Source organism: Populus trichocarpa, chromosome 8, assembly GCF_000002775.5.
Source record: "Populus trichocarpa isolate Nisqually-1 chromosome 8, P.trichocarpa_v4.1, whole genome shotgun sequence".
Classification (NCBI taxonomy): Eukaryota; Viridiplantae; Streptophyta; class Magnoliopsida; order Malpighiales; family Salicaceae; genus Populus; species Populus trichocarpa.
The window spans coordinates 13,848,634-13,873,824 of record NC_037292.2 but is presented as its reverse complement, the minus strand read 5'-3'; the positions used below and the strand labels follow the sequence as shown (position 1 = coordinate 13,873,824).

General features: G+C 35.8%; 1 protein-coding gene, 1 long non-coding RNA gene, 1 other non-coding gene and 1 pseudogene across 5 annotated transcripts; 3 read left to right on the top strand and 1 right to left on the bottom strand.

The window, feature by feature from the left end:
• Nucleotides 1–1,973: 1,973 nt before the first annotated feature.
• On the top strand, nt 1,974–14,353 carry LOC18101707 (uncharacterized). Of its 3 annotated transcripts, none has more exons than XM_024606031.2 (8): nt 1,974–2,351; nt 3,780–4,193; nt 4,449–4,566; nt 6,659–6,965; nt 7,160–7,232; nt 7,581–7,671; nt 7,749–7,828; nt 14,013–14,353. In XM_024606031.2, exons 1-8 carry the CDS (start codon nt 2,295–2,297, stop codon nt 14,169–14,171), a joined length of 1,299 nt encoding a protein of 432 aa, XP_024461799.2. In that variant the 5' UTR covers nt 1,974–2,294; the 3' UTR covers nt 14,172–14,353. The 3 variants fall into 3 exon arrangements, with proteins under 3 accessions (XP_024461799.2, XP_024461798.2, XP_024461800.2); XM_024606030.2 differs by having other exon boundaries at nt 6,656–6,965; XM_024606032.2 differs by lacking the exon at nt 3,780–4,193.
• A 2,358-nt stretch (nt 14,354–16,711) lies between these two features.
• Nucleotides 16,712–16,783, top strand: TRNAP-AGG (transfer RNA proline (anticodon AGG)). The gene has a single exon. It is a non-coding gene; the product is annotated as a tRNA-Pro (tRNA).
• Nucleotides 16,784–17,081: 298 nt separating this feature from the next.
• LOC18101706 (uncharacterized) lies at nt 17,082–21,187 on the bottom strand (annotated as a pseudogene).
• A 660-nt stretch (nt 21,188–21,847) lies between these two features.
• Nucleotides 21,848–24,262, top strand: LOC18101705 (uncharacterized). The gene is made up of 4 exons (XR_008059987.1): nt 21,848–22,439; nt 22,558–22,772; nt 22,879–23,970; nt 24,125–24,262. It is a non-coding gene; the product is annotated as an uncharacterized LOC18101705 (long non-coding RNA).
• The last annotated feature ends 929 nt before the right edge of the window (nt 24,263–25,191 follow it).

Here is a 25,191-nt window from a genome sequence, read left to right as displayed (position 1 = left end):
GATATTCAGGCGATGATAATTTGAGACAAATCAAGTTAAATTTACTAAAATGTGACCTAGGATATAAGACCGAAACACCACACAGAACAGAAAGCGAAAAGAAATCATAAAGTTTAAGACCTATTAACCTAATGTTAAAGATGAAGAAAAACTGAGTGACTCGGGCTAACTTAACGAACCCACAACCCGCAAGATGAGACAAGGATAAATAAAGAATTTCAAAAGAAAGACTTGGTAAAAAAACCAAAGTTCAATAAAAAAACATAAAAAAAATTAAACTAACCCGGGTTAGCTTTACTAACTTGCTTTTGAAATAACCAAACAGAAAAAAGTGACAAAATGATAAAGCTCAAGGGCAAATAATTAAAAGCAAAACGATGAAATTGAAAAAAAAAAAAACACATAAAAATCGAGGAGAAAAAATCTGAGTCAACTCAAGTTAACTCAACTAATTTATCACTCGTGACATGAGATTGAGATAAAAAAATAGACTTACAAAAAAAGGACCTAACAAAAAATATCAAAGTTAGATAAAAAAAAAAATTGAGAAAGAAAATGAAAATTGACTCGGGTTAGCTTGACCAACCCGCTCTCGAAATAACAAAACAATAAGAGATGCAAAAAAAAAAAATGACAAAGTTTAATGTCAAATAATTTAATGCAAAATGATGAAATTGAAAACAAAAATCATTAAAAAAAAAAAATCGAGTCTACTTAGACTAACTCGACCAACCCACCACTAGAGATATGAGACCGAGATTAAAAATAAATAAACTTCCCAAAGATCACCAAAAATGGCCATGCACAATCATAAGGTTATCGCAGCAATTTTATTAGCAGTCGGCATCTTAGAGTATCAACAGGATGTTATAACTTGAAAATTGTCAACCACAGAGTTTGATGGGCTGAAATACAAAATATATAAAGCTTAACTGAAACAGAGTTTGTAGGCCCAGGATTGACAAGTAAATTTTGAGTGAGCAAAGGCTACCTTTTTCTAGCATCGCCTGGCCCAAGTATAATTTTTTTTTCTTTGTTTTTTTTTAATATATATAATAAGGTGGCAAATGAATTATAAGAAAAATTAATTTTATTGGATTTAACAATTTATCTTCTGTTTTTTAAAAATTATACTTATTAACATCAAATTTAAATTTTGATAAAAACATTAAAATATCATTGACTTGATTTTTTTACCCTTTTCCTTTCCTTTTCCCTTTATTTTTTCCATTAAAATATTTAAAAACATTAAAATTTTTGTTCTATAATAAAAATGATGCAATAATAATATACATTTTTTATTTATTTTTTATCTGCGATGATAATAGTAAAAGTTGGTGTACAACAAATAAAAAATAACATGTTTTTTTTTAAATTCATTCATTTACTAGTTTTATTACCACCTCCATTTTCTCATGAGAATAAAATTATGTTTAATTTCTTATTCTTATTTTCATTATATTTCTCAAAAATAAGAATAAAATCTCATTTTCATTTTCACAATTCCATTCCCTAAAATAAATTCACTACGAGGGGAAAAAACAAAAGAAATGTGAGAGCGAGTAGCAACTGAATGAAAAAAATGAGAGTAGGGGGAAAGGGAGAGAGCAGCGCGAAGATGACTTAATTAGGGGTAGGTAAAAAAATTAAAAAATTGATTAAAGAAAAAAAATAATTGAAGAAATTGAACGGTAAAAAAACTGATTAAAATTTTAAAAAAATTGATTAGTTTGGTTTCGGTTTTATAAGTCTGGAACTGAAAAAATTAAACCGAATCCAAACAAAAAAAAAACTCGAAAAAAAAACCGAGTCAAACCGGAAAAAATCAAGTAAAACCAGTTTGAATCGGTTTTTTTTCTAAAAACCGAACTGAAAGTGGTAATTGATTTCAGTTTTTTTATTTAAAAAATTTTAATTTAATTATTATTTTAATAAAAATTGAATTGAATCGGAAATAATCACCCTATGCTGAACTGCGGGATAGAGAAAGATGACTTCTCTCGTCTTTTTCGAAGCCACCATAACAGTGTTATGTTTCTACTCCATAAATTCTTTTTGAACACACGTGGAAACACAGTAACATTACAGCAACGTTAACTCTATACCTCTCTCCATTTTTTTTCCTATTCCTTGATTCTCTCTTTCTCAATCTTTGTTGTTTAGGTGTTTTTGACCCTCTCGCCCTATTTATGGTTTCAATTTACTAATATTATTATATATTGATACCCCTTTTGAGATTATTCCTCAATCTTGAGAAATTTGTCAAAACGAAAAGAAAGAAAGAAAAAGAAGTAATGCAAGCAATTCAGCCAGGAGTCAACAATGGAGTTGCTGATGGTTCTCCAGCAGAGGTTGGTTGGTCCTATTGAGTCCTCCATCTTTTTAAAATCTTTAAAGAGATTTTCTTTGCTTGTTTTACTTAAAAACAAATAAAGCGTAGGTCTTCAACTTTATGTCGTCAAATCTTTATATCAATCTCTCTCTTTTAATGGGGTTGGCAAGGTTTTTCTGCTGAAATTAATTTGATTGTTTGTATAATTATTGGTTGGTTTGCCTGAGATTTATTAGATAGATACATAGATTTTCAGCTTTATTTTATTTATAGAACATTTCCTTTAGGGTATAAGAATATTTTGAACAAAATGTGGTGTGATTACTGCAAATTTAGTTAATTCTGGGTTTAGCCCCCTCACTTAACTGTAGTTGCGCGAGCCATGGAGTGGAATTCATGTTTCTGGGAAGTGGGAAAAGCTATTTCACGTTGTCATTAAGGTTTGATACGTCTATATATGTATAAAGCTTTTGTGTATTTCAGGCTATAAGAACTTGAATAGATCCTTGCTGGTGATGAAATGCCAATGAGACAGATGCTGGGATACATGAGAGTATTAACTATTATGTCGTCTGTTATTCTGAAAATTTTAGTACTTGCAATTTTTTTGGACAACAGAATTATGAAGAATGCATTTTCTTTTTGCTTGTTGGCATTTAAGTTATAGTGCTTCTAGCAGTGAGGTTTTAAGATGACTGCTGCCCTTGGAATAGGTAAAGGAAACCTCCTGAAAATGCGTTAGAGGTATTTCCTGCTTATATCTGATGGTCCCTAGTTTGCATTTTTACTTTTACAGCACTGCATGGCCTTTCTTCTTTGCTGGTGTAGTAGAATAGTAGAGCTGTTTAGGAACAATCTGTTTTTGTTGAAACACTTCTAAAAATTGAATTGAAACTGATTCTGTGCAATTACTTTGCAGCTCACAACTCAATACATTTCCGTTCTTTTTTTCAGTTTTGGCCCCTTTGTTTGTATGAACAGCATAGTTTTGGAAGGAGACTGGTGGAAATCACTTCCTAACCACGGTATTCAATTAGATTTTGTTCCCATAAGAAATGTGAATTATGTAGATCAGTAAAACCACATGATTCAAGTAATTAACTCCCTTCACCACTTGACCCAACTTCAAAGGAAGGTGGGAAAGGAAAATCATAATGGAAATGCTTAAAATTTAACCTAATTTTGATAGCTGTCTAAATGTATTCTATTCCTCCTTCATTTGTTTCAAGACTAAAAAAAACCTAAAATTCATTCCAAGAAAGCCTGATATCTAAGAAGCTAAGAATTTCCTCAAGGAACAAATTATATGTATGCATCTGGTTCATCTGGTGTTTGCAAGATTCACATGTGATTGTAATAGACTTGTCATTTATTCTGTTCTGGTGTGACATTTTTTTCTGGAAGCTAGTAAAGCAAATGACTGGGATCTATTATGTCCCACTTGCAGGCTGATCCCAAAAATGCGGAACCCTCAAATGAAGTATTAAATCCAGAACCAAGTGAAAGACGCTCTGATCTTTCACTTCAAATCCCACCTAGACCTGTAGGTTTTGGCAGTAGCTGTAGTGGGAAAGGCTTACTCCACTCTCAAAATTCATATAAAAGCAATTCACCAGGAAGCTTGTTGCAGACTTTCAGCTTGAAGCGAAAATCTGCTGCCCCTGATGGTGAGAAGAGTTCTCTCCTTAATTCAGACCACATGACAGCTCTAGATAGTCCTATTATGGCCAGCTTCAAGTCGGCTTTTTCTTGGGAAAGATGCACTTCTCTTCCTGTCACACCTGCATCAAACTTGTCCCCTTCCCCTTCCGTTTCCATGCCTGATTCAGCAAGAATGCCTGTTGAATCTCATAAAATAAAAGTAAGCTATGTTTGATTTTCGCTGCTACCTTGTTTATGAACTCAAATCTTAATTCAAATCCTTTAGATTTTTTGAGAGATGATCCAAGAAGCAATTATTCAAGCAAGTAATTGTTGACTCCATATATATAAATATAATGCTTCGAAAAATGTTCATTATGATCTCTCTTTTTTCCCATAACAAGAAACAGAGATGCATGGTTTAGTAGCCTAGGGAAATTGTTGAAAAGAATAACTGAATAATTTTTTTGTTCAGAAAGTGGCTGGTCATGTGATTCCAAGGTCCCTTTCTGTTCCTGGGCGAAATGTTGTTATTGTCCAATCTGCATCTTTTGCTACTCATGATGAGCATGTTGCAACAGATCCTAGCAATGGTATGTACTAGCACATATGTTGCTTTATTTCCTTATTTCTATTGCTCCTTAAAACCATTGCTTTATCAAGCTCCCTAACTTGCTCCTCAACTCATATAATTAGGAATTGCATAATGTGACTAAATTTAATGCTGTAGATGGGTTAATTGATGAGATCTTTTTGCCTTTGATCATGTCTATTTAAGTTCCTCACCTTTTATGTTTTTATTTTTATATTTTCGTGTTTGAAATTTTATAAATCTAATAAATCCTCGAAAATTTAAAAAATCGAAGGAGGAATACAATAAAAATAATTTTACCAAATGTCATGAGATTTGAGAAAAAACTTGCCATCAAGTTTATTGCAGAAATTGAGCTCTCCCATGTCAAATGAATAGACACTAGGAATATACTCATAGAACTAACCCTTTCATAAAGCAACTCGTCCTTGACCCCACCCTTTTAAACATACTATTAGTGTTTTGGTTGGGCAAAGAAAAACCTCAATCTGCTGAGGTATTTTTCTATCCCTTGGAAGTCCACATATGACTTCTTAATGGTTGCAAAATCTATGAAATCTAGTTATTTAAAGACATGCCCTCTACATATTGTTGAATAGGTTCCACTAAAATTTTCCTTTAAGCTTATTTCCATAAGAGAAAAATCCTCCATTTCTTGTGGTCACAGGTAGTGGCTTTATCAAATTTATTTGCATCATTAAATTTGGAAGTGTCTATGACAACCTTTTGAAATCTTTACCTGCTAAAAAGACCATCTCACTTGTACATTTGCTTTCCTTACATGGTTTGTTGTTAATAAAGTCATCACATGAAGCAGCTACTTCGTTTACTATTATGTAAGCTCCAATTGTAGCTTTAGGCTTCATAAATCACATTGTAATCCATGGGAATAAAACCATCTCTTACCTCTCATCTTATATGACACCTTTTGCTATCAAAGTATCTTGGACTTGTTTCCATCACGAAGAAGCTCTTCCTTTCAATTTGTTCTCAGCCAATTGTGCAATCTTCCCATTTGATAGTCTTGCATATTCGATTATTCTATCACAATTAGCAAGCTAGTCTATAAGTTCTTCAATACTCGGATCTTTGTTGAAAGTTGCCAACATCAATCTTCAATCGAAATTTGTTGGGACCAAAGTTAAATTATCATACTTGTCCCTATTATGATCTTCAATCGAAATTTATTTAAAAGCAGGAACATGACCACAAATAGGCTGACTATGAGCTCCTTTGCTAGTGCAGCATCTATTGTATCCATGATACCTGTTGGCATCTAACATCAAGACATTGGGACTTTCTTCGGTCATTGCAAAACTCTCAATGAGTGACTCTAAGTAACTGCCATACCTATGGTGTATTGACACTGTCCTTTGGACTCACACAGTGTCCTAGATGGCTTGCATCCCTTGACGTGTGTCACTGGGTTGGTTGCTATCACTCATCCATCAATCAAGCTGAACTTGCTCCGATACCACTTGATGGAACATACAGTTGCACTCAAAAATCCTAAAAAAACAAACACAACAAAGTTTAGGAGAACTCACAAAAATCTTAATTATTCATCAATGTTTTGATTGCCAAAAGACTAGTACAACTAGGAAACTTATTAATACTAAACATTGGAAATGGAATAAAATGAAATAAAATCTTAAAATAACTACCAATTTTCTAATAAACCACTTGTTTAATTAAATAAAGTTGACAAATACTAAAAATTCTTAAAATTAAAAAAAGGAATACAATAAAAAATAATTATGTCAAAATTCATGTGATTTGCATTCTGCCTAAGAGAAGGGGGGCAGGGTGGTATTGTTGGGTAGTCCAATGAAGATACATAATTCAAGTATTTTAGTGCCTTCTATAGGTCTTGATTCTGGGTTCCCATTGGATGCTATTCAAACTCGGTGTCTTCCAGTCTATTACTTGGGAGTTGGGAATCATGGACCCCATGCTCTCAAGTGTTGTCATCACATGGTTTCTCTGGTGTTAGCTCATCATATCAGATTGTAATGTCAATGAACTCTTTATACCCGTGATCCTTGCATTGCTATCCTTCCACCATATCCTTGAGTAACTTTGCTATTTAGCAGATCAAATAACACCTGTTCCAATGCAAGCCGATGATGAAGAAATTGCTGAAGAGGAAGCTGTATGTAGGATCTGTTTTGATGTATGTGAAGAAGGAAATACACTCAAAATGGAATGCAGTTGCAAAGGTGACCTCAGACTTGTACATGAAGACTGTGCAATTAAGTGGTTTAGCACCAAAGGAAACAAGTATTGTGATGTATGCGGGCAAGAAGTTAAGAACTTGCCTGTAACTTTGCTGCGGGCAACAAGCTTAGCCCAAAGAAATAACAGACAGGAACAGAGTCGCCAGAGGTTGCAGCAAATAAGGTAATACAAGCTGGCATCATAGTCATAGATCTATTTGCCTTTTCTTTAATATCATGATTCCATGATGTCCTTATGCATTACATCTTGGGTGAGAGAAATCTGCTTCAAGTTTCAGTCACAGCCAGTTAGTCATGGATTTTCACTTACCACTTTCTGCTAATTTTATTTTTTAGTTATTATGGTGTTTGATGCAGTGCCTGGCAGGACTTTGTTGTGCTTGTCTTAATTAGCACCATATGCTATTTCTTCTTCTTGGAGCAAGTGTTGGTATGTTGTTTTCCTGCTGTAGAAAAATGTAGAATTAACAAATTTATATTATTGTGAAAACTAGAAGGTTCGATTATATCTTGTTCTGATGAGTTCTACTGTATACATGCCTGTTTAGGTTCATCTAGTTGGTTTAGGTTGTGATACTGTGCTGATCAAAACAAATAAGACTGTTGACTAGGTCCCTTCAATTATGATCTGAAGAAAGCTTGCCTAGGCTCAGAAGTACAAATAGGAGAGCATAATAGTGATATTGTATGGAAAATGTTGAGAAGGCGCATGACTAGAACTTTTTGTAGTTTATCTTTAAGAGCAGAAATGCTGATCATGTGTATTAAAACTCTGCAGATTCGTGACATGAAGACTCAAGCAATTATAGTTGCTGCACCATTTGCATTTACATTGGGCCTTTTGTCATCTATCTTTGCGGTCATTCTAGGTATATTCTGAGCCTTGAATTTACAAAACTTTGATTTTAATTGGAGTTTTCATGCTAAATGCTTTCATGACTTGCAGCAATCAGAGAGTATATATGGACATTTGCTGCACTTGAGTTTGCATCTGTGGCCATCACTGTCCACATATTCTACAGTATGGTGAGTCATATCTGTTAGTTCATTTCATAACCGTGAAGATGCAAAGACAATCATGGTTAAAGGCACGGGATATGCTGGATGAATTAAAGATAATCATGGTTAAAGGCATAGGCAATGCTGGATGAATCAAATAAGACTAACTTCAATTAAGAATTTAAGAAAACTACAAGTTGAGTCCATTCTTGGAACAAATTTCACTAAAAGCTATCATAATTTAGGTTAATGATTTTGTTTGGTATTCTGGTTAGAAGCTTTACTGACTAACTTCTGCACGTGATGATCAAGTACCATGTGACCTGAGATTTTATTTTCTTTTATCGCATTGTAATTTCTAATACCCTGAGCTTGTGGTCTGAATGTGTGGAGCAACTAACTTGGTTGTCAAGAGATAGAGCAGAAGAAGTAGACGAAGAGAAGAAGGAAGAAGGAGAAGGAGCGGTGAAAACACAGAGGTGTGAGGGAAGAATTACCGAAAGAAAAGGAATTGGTTCAATATTATTGCATGCCTGCATCTGTTGCAACAGACGCTATTATATATACAGAGGAGCCTAACAACCAGCTCGTGATTTCTTTCCTTTCTATGTGACTCATAACAGAATTATAAACTCTATAAAACGCATCGTTTTGGACTTAATGACTTACTCTAAAATGCACCGTTCTATCAACTGTTCCCTTAATTTGAATTTCCCCCGTGTGAACCCATTAGTTAGTTGCTGCCCTGTAACAATTGCCCCTCCTTCAAATAGACCTTGTCCTCAAGGTCGAATTGTGGAAATCGGAGGGCTAGCTCGTCAGCAAACTCCCAGGTAGCTTCTGCAAGTGTAAGACCTGCCCAATGAACGAGGAGTTGGGTGGCTGCTTGTAGATTCTTCTTGACCATCCGGCGATCCAAAATAGCATGTGGAAGGAGAAGAGGTTCAGAGGGCAGATCAGGCAATGTAGGGTGCACCTCCCGATTGCCCACCTTTTTCTTCAACAGTGACACATGAAACACAGGGTGGATGGATGTAGAGATGGGTAACTTCAATTTATAAGCCACGGTACCAATTCTTGCTAAAACTTCGTATGGACCGTAGTATTTTAAGCTAGTTTTTTAGAATGTCTGTGGCCTAGAGTTTTCTGTCTGTATGGTTGCAGTTTGAGGTAGACTAGATCACCAATAGCAAGCTGTCTTTCACTTCTGTGTTTGTTTGCAAGTTGAATCATTCTATGCCTTGCATTCTGTAGGTTTTTCTTGACTGCATGTAGAATTTGTTCCCTTTTGCATAAGAAATTATCCACTGCGTCGACAGGTGAGTCTTTTGGGAAGTAGGGAATGTGTAAAAAGGGAGGGTAACCGTAAATGATTTCATATGGGGTGGATTTGGTGGCCGTATGGTAGTTGGTGTTGTACCACCATTCGGCTGGGGGAAGCCATTGAACCCACCGTGTTGGTGAAGTACCTTTCATGCAACGCAGGTAGTTTTCAAGACACTTATTGACCACCTCTGTCTGGCCATCTGATTGGGGGTGGTAGGCTGTTGAATAGCATAACTTGACGCCTTGTCTAGCAAATAGCTCCTTCCAGAAGAGACTAAGAAAGACAGTGACCCTGTCACTAACAATGGTGGCTGGGAACCCATGCAATTTGTAGACATTGTCTAGAAACACTCGGGCTACAGAACAGGCAGTATAGGGGTGTGGAATAGCCATGAAGTGCGCATATTTGCTAAATCTGTCCACAACCACAAAGATAACCTCCCGCCCTTCAGATTTAGGGAGCCCCTCCACGAAATCCATACTAATATCAATGAAAGGAGCTGTAGGTATAGGGAGGGGTTGTAGTAACCCAGGAGTGCGTGTGTTTTCAGACTTGTTTTGTTGGCAAATGGGGCATTCCCTGATGTATTGTCTAACATGCTTTTGCTGGCCCTTCCAATGAAACCTATTGGCCATCCTTTTTGCTGTAACAGTAGTGCCTGAATGTCCCCCTGTAGCTGAATCATGATATAGAGAAATGATTTGAGTTTGAAGAGGTCCATGTTGGCCTACCACAAGCTTACCTTTCCTACATAGGAGCTGGTTGACCCAAGAGTAGTGAGGATGAGAGTTAGCCTGCAGGGTTAATTCCTGAATGAGAAGCTGTACATTCTGCCAGGATTGTTTGATGGCTTCTAAGAGTGTAGTAGAATGAGAAGAGACTGTCATGGTACTGAGAGTTCCACAGGACACCCTTGAGAGGGCATCAACAACCACATTGTCCTTCCCTTTTTTGAACTCAATCTCATAGTCAAACCCAAGGAGTTTGGCGAGCCACACATGTTGTGATGGGCAAGTCACCTTCTGTTCCAACAGATATTTGAGACTAAGATGATCAGTACGTATAATAAAATGTTTGCCCCATAAGTAATGTCGCCATTTAGTAACTGCCAGTAGAATAGCAAGTAGTTCCCTTTCATAGGTGGAAAGTGCTTGTTGTTAAACCCCAAATGATTTACTAATGAATGCGATTGGGTGGCCTGCTTGCATGAGGACTGCCCCCATTCCTCTGTTGCTAGCATCTGTCTCGATGATGAACTATTGAGTCAAGTTTGGCAACGCCAGGACTGGAGGTTGAGTCATCACATGTTTCAATTGATTGAAGGCTGAAGTGGCTTCCTCATTCCATCTGTAAGCATCCTTCTTCAGCAGCTGGGTTCAGGGTTTGCAAATGATACCATAACCCTTAACAAATCTCCTGTAGTATCCAGTGAGACCCAAAAAACCCCTTAGTTGTTTAATGTTGCATGGGAGAGGCCAATTCAAGATGGCCTTGATCTTATGGGGATCAGTCGACACCCCTGCTGCCGAAATGACATGGCCTAGATACTCAACTTGGGGGCTGCAAAAAACACATTTGCTGGCCTTGGCATACAGCAGGTTAGTCTGTAGAATTGTGAAGACAGTCCTGAGATGGCCTAGGTGCTCTGTCATGGAGTTACTGTAAATAAGAATGTCATAAAAAAAACAAGAATAAACTTCCTCAATTGGTCCCTAAATAAGTCATTCATTAGACTTTGAAAGGTGGCAGGGGCGTTAGTCAAGCCAAAAGGCATGACCAAGAATTCATAGTGCCCATTGTGTGTCTTAAATGCAGTCTTGTAGATGCTCTCAGGAGCCATTTGGATCTGGTGGTAACCAGAGCGGAGATCAATCTTAGAAAAAACTGAGGCACCCACCAATTCTTCTAGGAGTTCATCTATTAAAGGAATAGGGAACTTATCTTTGATTGTGAGCTGGTTTAATGCCCTATAGTCAATGCATAATCTCCATGATTTGTCCTTCTTCTTGACTAGGACAACTGGGGAAGAAAAAGGGCTATGGCTATGTTGAATGGTTCCTAAGCCCAGCATTTCTTTAACCATATGTTCTACCACATCCTTTTGTAGACTAGAATGTCGATAGGGTCTGAGATTGACTGGATTAGAGCCTTCCTTAAAAGGTATACTGTGATCATGGCTGCGAGGAGGAGGCAAGCCCTTTGGTTCTTCAAACAGCTCCTGGTATTCCGCTTGCAGATTGGTGAAAGCTGTATTTTCAGCAAGGCCAGGTTGTAACCCAGGGGATGTTGGATTTTTCTCCTGTTCCTGACTGTTAATAGAGCCTAGGCTGCACAGATTAATTTCAGAAACCAGACTAGCACTACATAACAAACCATTAAGTTGCTTTAGTCTGACAGTTTCCATGGTTACTGGATCATTTTCCTTGATAAAAACCTCTTGACCTTGCCATATAAACGCCATCCACATTTCTTCATAGTTGCATACAATGGTTTTTAATGTAGCCAGCCATTGAATGCCCAATATCATATCACAATTTTTAAGATCTAAGGTAAATACATCAGTCACAAAATCAACTCCCTGGATGGACCATTGGAAGTTGCTACACACAGAAGTGCAAGCCATGATCCCACCATCAGCTACCTGCACTGTTAGAGCCTTAATGTTTGTAAGATTACAATGCAAGCTGTCTGCTACGTGATTGCTGATGAAATTGTGTGTACTGCCAGAATCTACCAAGATAACTAGAGGCTGTTTTTCGACCCTGCCTGTGACCCGCAATGTGTTAAGGCCAGTTACTCCTTCTAAGGCATTGAGGGATATATGAGGCTGATAGGTGTCAGGGTCCAGGTCAGTGGCTCCCTCGTCTTCACTACACTCCCCGCTCTCTTCCATAACACATAGGGAATACAGTTTCTTGTTCTGGCATCTATGCCCCGGTATAAACTTCTCATCACACCAAAAACAAAGGCCCTTAGCCCTCCTCTCATCCAAGTCCCTATTTCTTATGGGTCTAGTGGTTCTTTGGGTAATGTTGGGGTTGTAAGGTGGGGGGTTTGGTAAGAGACCTGCTTATGGTGGTTTAAGGCTGGTACTTGGGAATCTGGTGGGGAAATTTTTGTTGTAGCTGGAAGGGGTAGCAGGTTTGTTTGGGTAAGCAAAGGTGGTTGGGTGATAAGTCTGTTTGTTAGGATTAGAGCCATAACGTCTATGGGTGAGGGTGTTGTCCTGTAATCTAGCTAAAGTATATGCTTGCTTCAAGGACTTTGGCTCAAACATCTTGATCATATTCTTAACTTCTACATCCAGTCCTCCTATGAAGAATACCAAAGCATTTTTCTCAGAAATTTCAGATCGATTCCAGAGGATATCGAAATCCTTGATATAGGTTTCTAAGTCATTTTTCTGTTTAAGTTCAATGAGTTCCTCTAAAGGGTTTTTCTCTCCCCCAAACCTGCAGCATAAAGCCTCTACATATTCTAACCAAGATACTACCCGTCCTCCCAAGCTTCTTATGTAATTTTGATGCCAGCATAGGGCCATGCCATCTAGATAATAGGAAGCTAATTTGAGCTTGTCTTGCTCAGCAATTTCTTCCACATCAAAGTACTGGTTACACTTATAAATCCATTTAAGGACATCCTCTCCCTCAAAAATAGGAAACTCTCGTTTTGGTCTGGTCTACGTAATTGATATTGAGGAGGAGTACCTTCATTAATCCAGTTGAAACGAGCAGGGGAATCTCTTGGGGGGGGGGGGAACTAAGGAGCTTTAGGTAAACTGCACTCCCCTGAAGAAAGTTGGGTCTTTTGCAATGCTGTGTCTACCCGAGAAACAAGGGCATCCATAACTTCTTTAAGTTCTCTGAAGCGTGTATTAGCATCGGCCCTGGTATCATTAAGTTGTTGTTGGATGTGATCATATGCTTGGGGTTGCTCCAGATTGGTGGTTTCATCCACCCTTCTTGCATCTTGGGATCTCGTTTCAGGAGGCATTTTGAGTTTGAAGATGCAGCTCTGATACCACTTGGAGCAACTAACTTGGTTGTCAAGAGATAGAGCAGAAGAAGTAGACGAAGAGAAGAAGAAGGAAGAAGGAGAAGGAGCGGTGAAAACACAGAGAAGGTGTGAGGGAAGAATTACCGAAAGAAAAGGAATTGGTTCACTATTATTGCATGCCTCCATCTGTTGCAACAGATGCTATTATATATACAGAGGAGCCTAACAACCAGCTCGTGATTTCTTTCCTTTCCACGTGACTCATAACAAAATTATAAACTCTATAAAACGCATCGTTTTGGACTTAATGACTTACTCTAAAACACACCGTTTTATCAACTGTTCCCTTAATTTGAATTTCTCCCGTGTGAACCCATTAGTTAGTTGCTGCCCTATAACAATGTGTCTCTCTCATGTTCTCTTCCCTGGCATTGCTTTGCTGGTTCCTACTCATTAGGTTAGTGAGGAATATGATAGTTTGTTTCAGCCAAACTTAATTCCCATCTCTGTTGAATATTTTGGTCTCCTAAGTGTTGCAAATTGCCCTGGCTAGAAAAGAAGGCAAAACTTTTCTTTCAGGTTTCTGTAAGTAAATAATTAAGGGAGGAAAAAATACCATAAAGCGAATAAAAGGCATTGATTATTTAAGTTGTTGAGCCTCTGAGATACAGAAAGCTCTAAATCAACCTGCATGGCAGTGGTGGAAAAAGAAAAGAAATTTTGGTAAATTTCTGCACCATGTTTTTTTTTTTTGTTTACATTACCATGTCAAGTTTAAAAGTTCATGATGACTCCCAACCCCAAATTTTCTGGCATTATTGATATTGATTCATGTTGATTTGAAGCCTGGATTATACTGATTGAATCATCTGAAAACTATTGTTGCAGTTTCATCTGAAGATCATTTATGCGATACTCCTTTCATCTGTTTTGGGCTTTGGGATAGCTATGAGCCTCAACTCATTGTACTTTCAATATTATGCTTGGCGAGTTCAGGTTGGTCAGAACCAGAACCAGAACCAGAACCAGAACTCAAATCCAGTATGAGTTGGTATCAGAGTGAAATGAGGTCTAGCATATTATGCTTGTGATAGATTTATGGTGTGCATATCTGTTGTTTATCACCACCCAGTTAACTTGGAAACATACTAAGAAATACCAGACAGTAAGTTCTTGTTCTTAGACAATTTCAAGGTATGTTGCCAAATGAAGGAAATTCACATGCATGATCCCTAGCTTTGTCCAGCTCTTTTCTTTCTTGTGCAACGGGCTTTGTTTTTGTAAATATCATGGAGGATGAAAGGGCTTCTGTTCATGAAGCTGGAAAAATTATTTAACATCACTGGCTTGACGATTGCCGCTAATGGATGCCCTAGGATACAAATTTCTCTATGTACCAAAACCAGAAAATACAATGTAAGGTAGCGTAGGAATTAAAACTGGCTTGGTTTATGACTCGGCGCAAAGCTCACCTGTTCACCAGACCGGGCCAGGTTTAATAATTGTGTTAGCAAGTTTTGCTTCATTTATTTTCATAATATGTTCTCCTGTATTCAGTTTAATTTAGTTTAAAGCATTAAAAACTTTTCATGTTAGGAATCATTTTGGATAAGTATGATAGTGACCTTCGTTAGTGCAGTCCTTGCTTCATTTTCCTTTCCTAGGTTTTGATTATAGGTTAAGACTAGAGTTAGTTATTTAGTTGCTTTTGTTTGATGGGAAGATATGAAAATTACTTTTCAAATTTTTTTGTGTTTGTTTGTCATTTGAAAAGTTGATCAACGAAAAATACTTTTCAGTTAAAGAAAAATTTAGCTTGGTTTCCAGGAAAGTGTTTTCTTTTTATTTTGGGCAGAAAACACTTTCTGGAAGTTGTGAAAAATTTAGAAATGTTATTATTTGCTGATTATATCAAATTTGATCCTCAAACTTTTAATTGCTATATATATTTTGTTTTGAATATTTTTTTCAATTTTATTCCTTAGAATTTAATTTTTATATTAACTTAGGTCCTTATTTTTATAATTGTTGTTTGTTTTTTTTCTATTAATTTTTAATTGAAATTTTTTATCTATCAAATATAGTCCTCATTCTTTTGATTGTTATTTATTTTATTTGAAATAATTTATGAAATGGTAATTATTATTATTTTAATTTTTTAATTTGTTAGATTTGATCTCTATTATTTTGATTATTATTTATTTTATTTGAGATAATTTATGAAATTATATTTTTTTTTCAATTTCATGCTCATTCAATTTTTTAATTTGTAAGATTTGTTCCTCGTTATTTTAATAAACTTGAAAAAAATAAAACATTAATAAGTTATTTTTCAGTTTATTTTTTATGACATAATCAAACACTGGAAAATATTTTTCAATTTATTTTTTATTATACTATTAAATATTAAAAAATAATTTATTTTCTCATAAATTACTTTTTAAAAGAAATTATTTTCCACAAACAAATGAGGCTAGTATTTCAGTTTGAGTCAACCTCCAGTGATCAGGAGGAGGTAATGATGCAAGGGAACTTTGAATTTCAGTTTTTTTTTCTTCTTTGAGAATAAATATAAATTTCAATGCCTTTTGTTTTCTTCTCAAAAGAAAAATATCAATGCCTTTTTAGCTTGTGCTCTGAAGGTAAACTAGTTCTCTTCGCACATGTATTATTCAATTATATTTAACGTTTTTCATTAATATTTAATAAACATAACAAATTTGGGTGGCATAGTAATTAAACTCGGCTTAGTTAATGATTCAGTTCAAGACTCGGTGTATAGGTTGGACATGTTAATTTGAGTCAATTAAAACAATATAATTTTATTTTTTTAATAAAAAAATAATATCTTTTTACAATAAATATTAAATTGGATTTTGATTGGGTTACGGGTTAATTTATTAAATTAATCATTCTTGACTTTTTTTCTCGGGTTAGGGGTGGGTCAACTGGGATTCAAGTTGACTCGCTGGGTTCTTAAATAATTGGAACCTAAGACCACAAAACTGTATTTGTAACAAAATTAATTCCGTTCAAGCTCCTAATGTCATTAAACTGGACATTTACTGAGGGATTACAGAAGTGTTTTTAATATATCTTACCCTAATCATGGATCAATCAAATTTAGAAGTAATACAATTGCTAATAATATTTTGAGAGCATAAACTTTTCAGATTTTTGTATTTGAGTCTCTATTTTTATTTATTTCATTAATGTTTGCTAACTTTCAAAAAAATATAATCAATTAATGTTGTCGTTAAATTGACACATGGCACACTAATATATCCATAGATTAAAAGTGAATTTTTTTAATTTATTACTAATTAAGTATTTTTTTTATGTTATTTCAATGTTTATAATTTAATTTTTTTTATTTAAGTATCTTAACTTTCAATGATTTATTTGACTAGATAAATAAATAAATAAATAAAAATTAAATGGTGGTGAGTGTTCCTTTATAGTGTGAATTTGTATTTATAATTGTTAATTTGTGTCCAAGTGGAGAATATGGAATGAATCTAAAAGTTGTTATTCTTCATTTTATCTATATATAATTAAAGATAGGTTGTGTTCATAAGATCAACAAAGGGCATTTGGTCTAGTGGTATGATTCTCGCTTAGGGTGCGAGAGGTCCCGAGTTCAATTCTCGGAATGCCCCCTTCTTTTTCTTTTCTACGGATTCACTCCACGCAAGACGAAGTTGTTGATTTTGGAGGGGTAGTAGAGAAGAGGCCAAGGCTTGCAGCAGCCTTTTTTTTGCTGTTTCTTTTTTCTCACTGAAGACAGGCACCTTTTTTTTTTTTTAATTCAAAAACATAATAATAAAAAAAAAACAAGTCCACTAAATTTACGAGCAACCAAGTTAATGTTCCCAGGAGAAAACTGGAATTTTGTTCCTGGCATGGGTATTAAGCATGAGAGGAATTAGTAGAAAATACGCTGCAAACAAAATTGAGTTCGGCCTCATCATGAGTATTTTCAAGATTAAAATCTAGAGCATGTTCAATGCATTGGTTCAACCTTACAAAAGAAATACGATCACTATTGAAGCATGATAAAAAAAAATCTAGCAAAAATATACAGCATTACTCTTGTCAACCTGTGATTTCAATTCAGGGAAAAATAATGAACAGGCAATGCTGGATGATCAAGTTCCCAGAAGCCTCCGAGACTGCCACCCCTCTCTTCCGTCAGTCGAAAAGCAGGAATTTGATGGGAGAATCTAAGCAGCTCAGTACAGAGAAACTCCCATGACAAAGCACTGATCTGAAAATCATTTCGATCAAGGACTTCCACCACATCATATTCACAATTTTCCAAGTCAGAATTTTTAAATTTCAGGGGACCAGTTCTTGTACAAAGACCAAACTTCACCTTTCCCTGGCAAAATGGTGTTTTCATTTTTCTTACCAGCAGATTCTCCAGTCATGCAATTGGAAAATAAATCAGTAGATGAATAGGACTGCTTTTCCATTTTTTGCCTTAATAATCCACAATATATAGGCATTTCCCAAATTCACTCTGACAAACCTTGGTCAGAGTGAATTTCATAATTTGACCATAGTACTTTGGCAAGCCATCCTCATCACTGAACGGTGACCAGATATGACTAACCTGGAACTTTTCAATTGATTTCTCGGCACAAAGTTGAAAAATTCTGGTTCTGGAATTTCAAAAGCAACTTGAGCAGAAGCTCAATTAATACTGCCATCTCCTGTGATGCTGTCACAATCATCCTCAGATAGAAGAATGGTCCCCTTCGTGTCAGGCTAATGCATCAAAGTACCTGCTTCGCACACCATTTCAGGTTTCACTTTGACTGAAGATCTCGAACATAACCATTACAACGAGCATTGCCAATCTAATCTCTGAAATCTTCAGTATTGGCAGTCTCTAAAACTTTATTAGGCAAAGAAGCTGGATCAAGATCAAAAGATCCCTTTTGCACACCTTCTCTTTCCTCGCCTGTCAGTTTGAATGATGGAATCATGTGAGATAACCGGAATAATTCACGTGGAGGAATTTCAAACACGTCCATCCCTTCCTTTCAAATTCGACAAAAAAGGCTCACAAAGCCCTTCACTTTACCCAAGAAAGGTAACATATGCACCAACACCCTCAGCATATTCAGACAATATCTCAACAAACTCACAATCATACTCCTGATGACTATCTGCATCAGATTTCCATTTGATATCCCAATTCTTGAAGAGGGCCCAAGTCTCACCCTTTCTAGGAAATATCTTGTAAGTATCTCTTTGGCCACCTTCTTCCAAATCAATCGGGTGAGAGAACATTAGCCTCTTGTCACTGTACTGAGATTTTCCATATCTGAACTTACCACAAGCCACAGGCAAGCCCTCCTTGACCCATTCAAAATCATCATGATCATCTGGGTGTGCTTCTAGCCAGGTTATCTGCAAATTGAACCCAGGAGACATCACTTTCTTGATTTGAGCATAAAATCTAGGCATGGCATCCAGGGTGTCATAAACAGCCCATACCTGCCCCCCAAAAAAGCACTCCATCCCGGTCTTTGTCAAAGTCATGGAAATCAGGATCAGGGCAGTCGGATGAATCCGGATTTGATGTTGATTTTGAGGGTGAATCTGATAAGAAATGGATGAGTCTCAGAATTTTTCTGACAGCCATTTGTCTCTACCTTTTCTTTTCCCTTCACATTATCGGTCTCCTTGATTCCATTACTTTCTTCCTGTTTCAGGACATTGTCATCTTTCACATCAGCAGCCACACTGGATTGATACACATCCTCCTCCATTCCATTTCCATTCTCCTCTTCAGTGGCACAGAATGATTCTCTCCCCTAGGTCTTTTTTGGATCTCTCACAAAGTCTTCATCGTCACTCAGATTTTCCTTATAAGAAACATGCCGCCTGTTACGTCCAGATCGTCTTGGGCACTCTCCTTTATATTCAAAATTCACCTCAGGCTTAAAATCACCATCTTCCTCGCTAACTATGTCTTCTTCAGAATCAGTTCCAGTGTCGCAACTTTCACTAGACTCCTCTTCTTGCTTCCTCTTCCTTTTACCATTTACCTTTTCTGAACGGAACTCTGTTTTAGATGGCTCAGAACTAAAATTTTCTCGCCGTCCTAATTCAACTTTGCTAGCAGTCTGATTTGGGATATTCTTCCTTTGCAAAAATGATGATTGATTCATGTTACTTGATGTTGGAGGCCCCTGTCCACTCCTTTCATACGCAATAAAGGATTTTTTGCAACTCTGACACACAAGAGGTTTGTTAATAATTTCTGTGTAATACTGGTATCTTACAGTACAAAATGGACAGGCAGTCCAGAAAGTCGGCCGTCCATTAGAGGAATCACGTTGAGAGGCTGGCTGTTGCGATTGCCTGTGATGAGGATTTAAGCCAGTAAAGTTCGAACTGTGGGTTGCCTTCTGTGGGGGCCAGTATCGTTGTGCAGGTTTACTCATAAAAGCTTTGCGTTTAATATCATGCAAGGACCGTTTTCCTTTGTCTAAAAGCACTTTTTGAGCATCCATAATTAACTTAAAAGCAGATTCTGCTCCGGGGAACTGATTTTTGTCGGGATGAAGTTGGAGAGCAAACTTCCTGTACTGCTTCTTGATAGTTGCCTCATCAGCTGTCTCTTCAATCTGAAGGATGCCGTACCAGTCCATCTCAGTCCCAAACGGTTTTTTATCAGCGGCACAATGTACATCACAAACAGTTAGCATCTGAGAAACGTTCTCTAAATCATTATAAAGTTGTTGGGCTTTAAGTGCAGTTCTACGAGCTGTTGGAAAATCCTTCTTTACCATCAAACTCTCAGCGATGCCCTTCACCCTGAAGGCCTCTTCTTTGTTGCACTCCATCACTAAATTCAGATTGACCAGGTTGAAAAACAGAGCTTCCAAAAACCCAAGAAAAATCCACTTTCAACTCTCTCATCCACATAAGCCCTGCAGATTTGTACGGATGGAACATAAATAAGAACTATCATTAACTTAGAAAACAGGAGAGGTGCTGTCAGAGTAATTGACATTGTCTGTAGGCTTCCAGCCACCATAAGTAACAAAACATATATGAATCACAGACAACAATAGAGAATGAGCATCGCATATACACATCTAAAGGATCTATGAGCAATTTTCACAAATATTCACCCTGCAAATCTAAACCTGAAAAAAAAAAATAACACACGCGTCTGTGGATGAAACACCGAAACACCAACCCTATCTGATTTCAACCGATTCCAAGTCCAATGTAACATACTTTGCATCCATAAGCTCAAGTTTCAAATTTTAAAAAATCAAAATAGTTTCTAACAAGCAAACATTAGTAGATGACATAAAAATACATGACATGAACAGGCGATCCAAAAAAGTGACATGCTTTCCAATGTTAAACTACACAAACAGGAAATTCAACAAACCAACATTCGATAACTGATCACTAAATTACAATAACAGGACAAGACATAGACCAATTCAAGTGCTCTACTTCTAACCTACCACCATTTTGATAGTGAAAACATAAACCACCTATAATTGCACTCCAGTGAAACTAAGCAAGCTTCATACAGTCATAGCCCAAAACCCTCTTCCCATATTTCAGAAAAAATGGGACCCTTACCCTATAAATTAATAAACAACTTGAACGTGCAAATGAAGCAGAACCAGAAACAATGCAGCCTTAAAATCCCTTACAAGAAAGATAATTAAGGTAGATAGTTGATTAAAAAAAATAAAACTTTTGGGTACAAAAACTACAAGAGAAGAAAGGAAATTACCCGTTTGTTTCAAAGAAAGAAAACCACAGGGAAACCTGGGAGTGAAGCAGAGCAAAGCATTAGGGCCAACAGATCTTGTGAAGAAGAAGAGTTGATTTATTTGGAATGATAATTGTTGCAACGTTGACCCGATTTCTCGATTGGTAGTCCTCCATGCTTGAGGTAGATAGAAATTCTTATTGCAAAATTTAGAAGTTGAAGGGCTCTTTTGTTGTTTCTCTGCGCACTTTTTTTGCTACTATGCCCTTGTGATTTTCATAATTTGCAAATTAGGGTCTCTCTGTCTCTGGTTAAAAATTTATTGGCAATCATAATCATTGTTGTCAAACTAATCTCATGATATATATAACTTGACCGATGGATCAAATAATTAGGTCAACTTGAAGGTTGAAGTTTTTTTCTATTTTCTCATAGCAAAAAAATCAAATAAATTTTTTTTTTTGTTTTTACGTTATTGACCTTGATAGACATCTAATGATATGAATTTAATTAAAAACTTGAACTGCCTTAAAACATCGAGTTTTATGGTATCAGCACGTGGTTATGGTTGTGGTTGCTTTTCAAATAATTTTTCATATTAAAATACATGTCAATGATGTTTTTTTATTTTTTAAAAATTATTTTTAACATAAGCATATTAAAATAATTTAAAAACACTAAAAACATATTAATTTGAAGTTAATAAAAAAAAATTAAATTTTTTTAAAAATATTTTTTAAACGCAGAAACAAAGTTCCACGTAGAAGTAATTTGACAATTATGATAATATCCCTACCAAGTAAGAATTTAAGTTTCCTTGGCTAGAGAGCAAGCTGGAGGCTGTGTATTCAGTTTAATAATATGTTTATTAGATGAACATAACAAGGAAAGCATTTTAGTTGGAACTTTGAATTTCCAACTCAACTGCATGCTTCCACTTTCAAATTTGTTCATTTCCCCCCAACAAGGCATTGGTGCTGCTTGGATATGGAATCATTCGGAACAGAATGCCTAGATGGTGAAGCAAAAACTTAATTAAAAGATTATATCTTACCACTTAATGGGATCTGTTATGTTTAATATCAAATAGAAGTTTGAAGGAATGTTGCCATTTATTATCTGTTCCCCCATTTCTGTAATTTTCCTTTTATTATATTTGCGAATAGTAACTCTAAAATTTCCTTTAGTAACAACATGAGCTGGAATTGTCAGGTTCCAACAATTGGACTTGTCATGGGCGAGAGGGGTTTGATTTCACGGATGCTTTGTGCTAAATTTAGTGGTTATCTCACCTTCGGCACCCTTGAGTCAGGATTCGTTTCAGCTCCTGGTCAACCAACGATCAAGGATTTGTTAGATCTATACAATTTCAGACAGATTGGACCTGATACTAAAGTATTCGGAATTATTGGGAAGCCTGTTGGCCACAGCAAATCACCTTTTCTATACAATGAAGCATTCAAGTCAGTTGGTTTCAATGGGGTCTATGTGCATTTATTAGTGGATGACATTGCAAATTTTCTCCAGACTTGCTCATCCACAGATTTTGCAGGATTCAGGTTCTATTTCTATTTGCATCACTAGTTGTCAAATATAATGCTTTCATTTAATACCATCCTGCCTTCTTTAGTTTTATCAATAACCATTTTCTGTTTTCATCTTGTTTGATGAGTACAGTCATCTAATGGATCCTTGGCTAAAGGAAAAAGGAAGTTATGCTGTCACTGGTTTCGAAAACCATAGGTGTTGCTAAGTGAATCTAATTCTACAATATAGATTCTGCTGTGGTAGTTGTTGATGGTGTGATGTAACTTTGTTTAAAACACAGCTGTACAATTCCTCGTAAGGAAGCTGCTGTGAAGTGCTGTGATGAAGTTGATCCAGTTGCGAAGGTAATGTGTATCTCTATTTGACTAACTTTAAAGCTTATGATCTTGGGGTAGTGAACACTTTCTTTAGTAAATGAATAATTTACCCACTTTCAATCAACCCTTACAGTCAATAGGAGCTGTTAATTGCATTACAAGAAGACAAAAAGATGGGAAGGGGAAGCTATTTGGCTACAATACAGATTATGTTGGTGCTATTTCTGCTATTGAGGATGGACTACGAGGTATTATGTTGGTGCTATTTCTGCTATTGAGGATGGACTACGAGGTATTATGTTGGTGCTATTTCTGCTATTGAGGATGGACTACGAGGTATTTAGTGCTTAAGAAGCCAAGAATCTTGCTTATGGTGCAAAAGAAAAGGGGGCAAGGGTTGTCATTGCCAACCCAAGCTGGATATGAAAAGGGGGCAAGATTTAGGTCCACAATACATTTGTGGTGGATTGGATTATTATTCTTTTTGTCTGCTTGGGATAATGTGTTACCAACCCAAGCTGTGTTTTTCAGGTTTATGTTGACTAAGGTCTTACTGTGCTGAATTTTTAATTTTATTTGTTTGCCTTCAAGAGCGAGCGAAGGAACTTGCAGAGACAATTGGAGCAGATGCTGTATCTCTTGCAGATCTGGACAATTTCCATCCTGAGTACGGCATGATTCTTGCAAACACAACATCAATTGGAATGCAACCAAAGAAAGTCCTATTTCAAAGGTTTCCCCACCACCATGATGCTGTTTTTTTCGTTGTGAATTATTATGCATCTCCTTGAATGAAAAAAGGGCTAATTACCAAAATCCTCTAATAAAAAATTTGAATATCTAAGAAACCTTCAAAATATATTTGGATCTATAAAACCCCAATACAAAATTTATATATATAAAAAACACCCAAAATCTAACCCTCACTTGACACTATTAATCCATTTGAGTTTCTTGGGATGTAAAATTTTCTGTTTAAACAGAAGATTCTTTTATTACACGTTGTTGCTCAGTTAGCACCTTCAGAGGTAAAGAGTATTAAGAGGCTTGATGTGTTTGCAGCACGCTTTGAGATCTTACTCCCTGGTTTTTTATGCTGTTTACACCCCCAAAATAACCAGACTCTTGAGAGAAGCAGAAGAATCTGGAGCCACGATTGTCTCAGGGTTAGAGATGTTTATTGGACAGGCATACGAACAGTTTGAGAGGTTTACTGGATTAAGTGGTGAGCTTAGTAGTTATTATACCTTATATATATATATATATATATATATATATATATATATATATATATATATATTTATGGCATGCCCTCATAACATCCTCTGTACTTTTTTGGTTCATTCAGATCTATTTAAATCCGCCGTTTCTCTTTGCAGCCCCCGAAGAACTCTTTAAGAAGATTATGTCAAAGAACTGACGGTGGTTGATTTCCCTCAATTTTTATTAGAAATATCGAATCATTTTCTACGTATAAATAAGTTCAAGAAAATAACCCCTTTATTATTTTAAATTTATTAAGCTTGTTTAAATTATTATTTTTTTTAATTGAAGATCACAAATGATGGCACATTTGAAATGTTGGATATCTATGTAGTTAGCCAGCATGCGTGCCCCATGTTCTAACCATGGATTTGAAGATGTACCGAGAGAACTCTGAATAATTTTATGATGGGAAAAAAAAAGAAGTAAAATGGAAGGAAGCACCATTCTCAATCGGGCCCAGAATTATTTATTGTATCAATTTAATTCCAGATGTTTCAAGCAATTATCAATTAGGTCTTTCAATTAATTTCATTAGATTTTTTTTGTTACAAAAAGACGTTCTTTTATTGCATTAAGTATAAAACAGAAAATATTGTTCAGAAATTGACAAAAAGGACCCAACTAAGAAGTACGAGAAATGTCAAGGAACCTACTTCATAAGAAGTACGAGAAATTTCAAGGTTGAGAGTCTAAATTTAGGTCTCCAATAACAATCTAATAACGCTAGTGATTTATAATTTTTGGAAAAGTTACAAGATTCATTTCTCTTGAAATCAAATGATTAAAATAGTGTTTTAAAACCACCTATTACCAAATAATATAAGAAGTTTTTAGACTAATATGGTTAATTATTTTATGAATTATAATATACGAACCTAATGTACATAGATTATTAAAAATCGTGTAATAAATATTCAATAATAATAATAAGTTATTTTAATTTTATTTTAAAAAAATTCTTATACAGCTTTAAATTACTCGTTACTTCATTTTTATCACAGTATTTTATAAAATTATTAAAGCATATTATGTTTTTATTGAAACTCTCTTAAAATCATGTTAAATTCTCATTCAAAAATACAAAACAAAACAAATAAATCATGTTTTTTATAAGATGACTTCGTAGAAAAAGTAAGGAAAAAGTTTACTCAACGCAAAATTTTGATGAAAAATCAGTGAA

Bases quoted from the DNA above. Each gene is read 5' to 3' on its own strand.
- LOC18101707 (XM_024606030.2), top strand. From the start codon at position 2,295: ATGCAAGCAATTCAGCCAGGAGTCAACAATGGAGTTGCTGATGGTTCT. The intron at 2,352-3,779 runs GTTGGTTGGTCC...TCCCACTTGCAG, and splicing joins CTGATGGTTCTCCAGCAGAG to GCTGATCCCAAAAATGCGGA. The intron at 4,194-4,448 runs GTAAGCTATGTT...TTTTTTGTTCAG, and splicing joins TTGAATCTCATAAAATAAAA to AAAGTGGCTGGTCATGTGAT.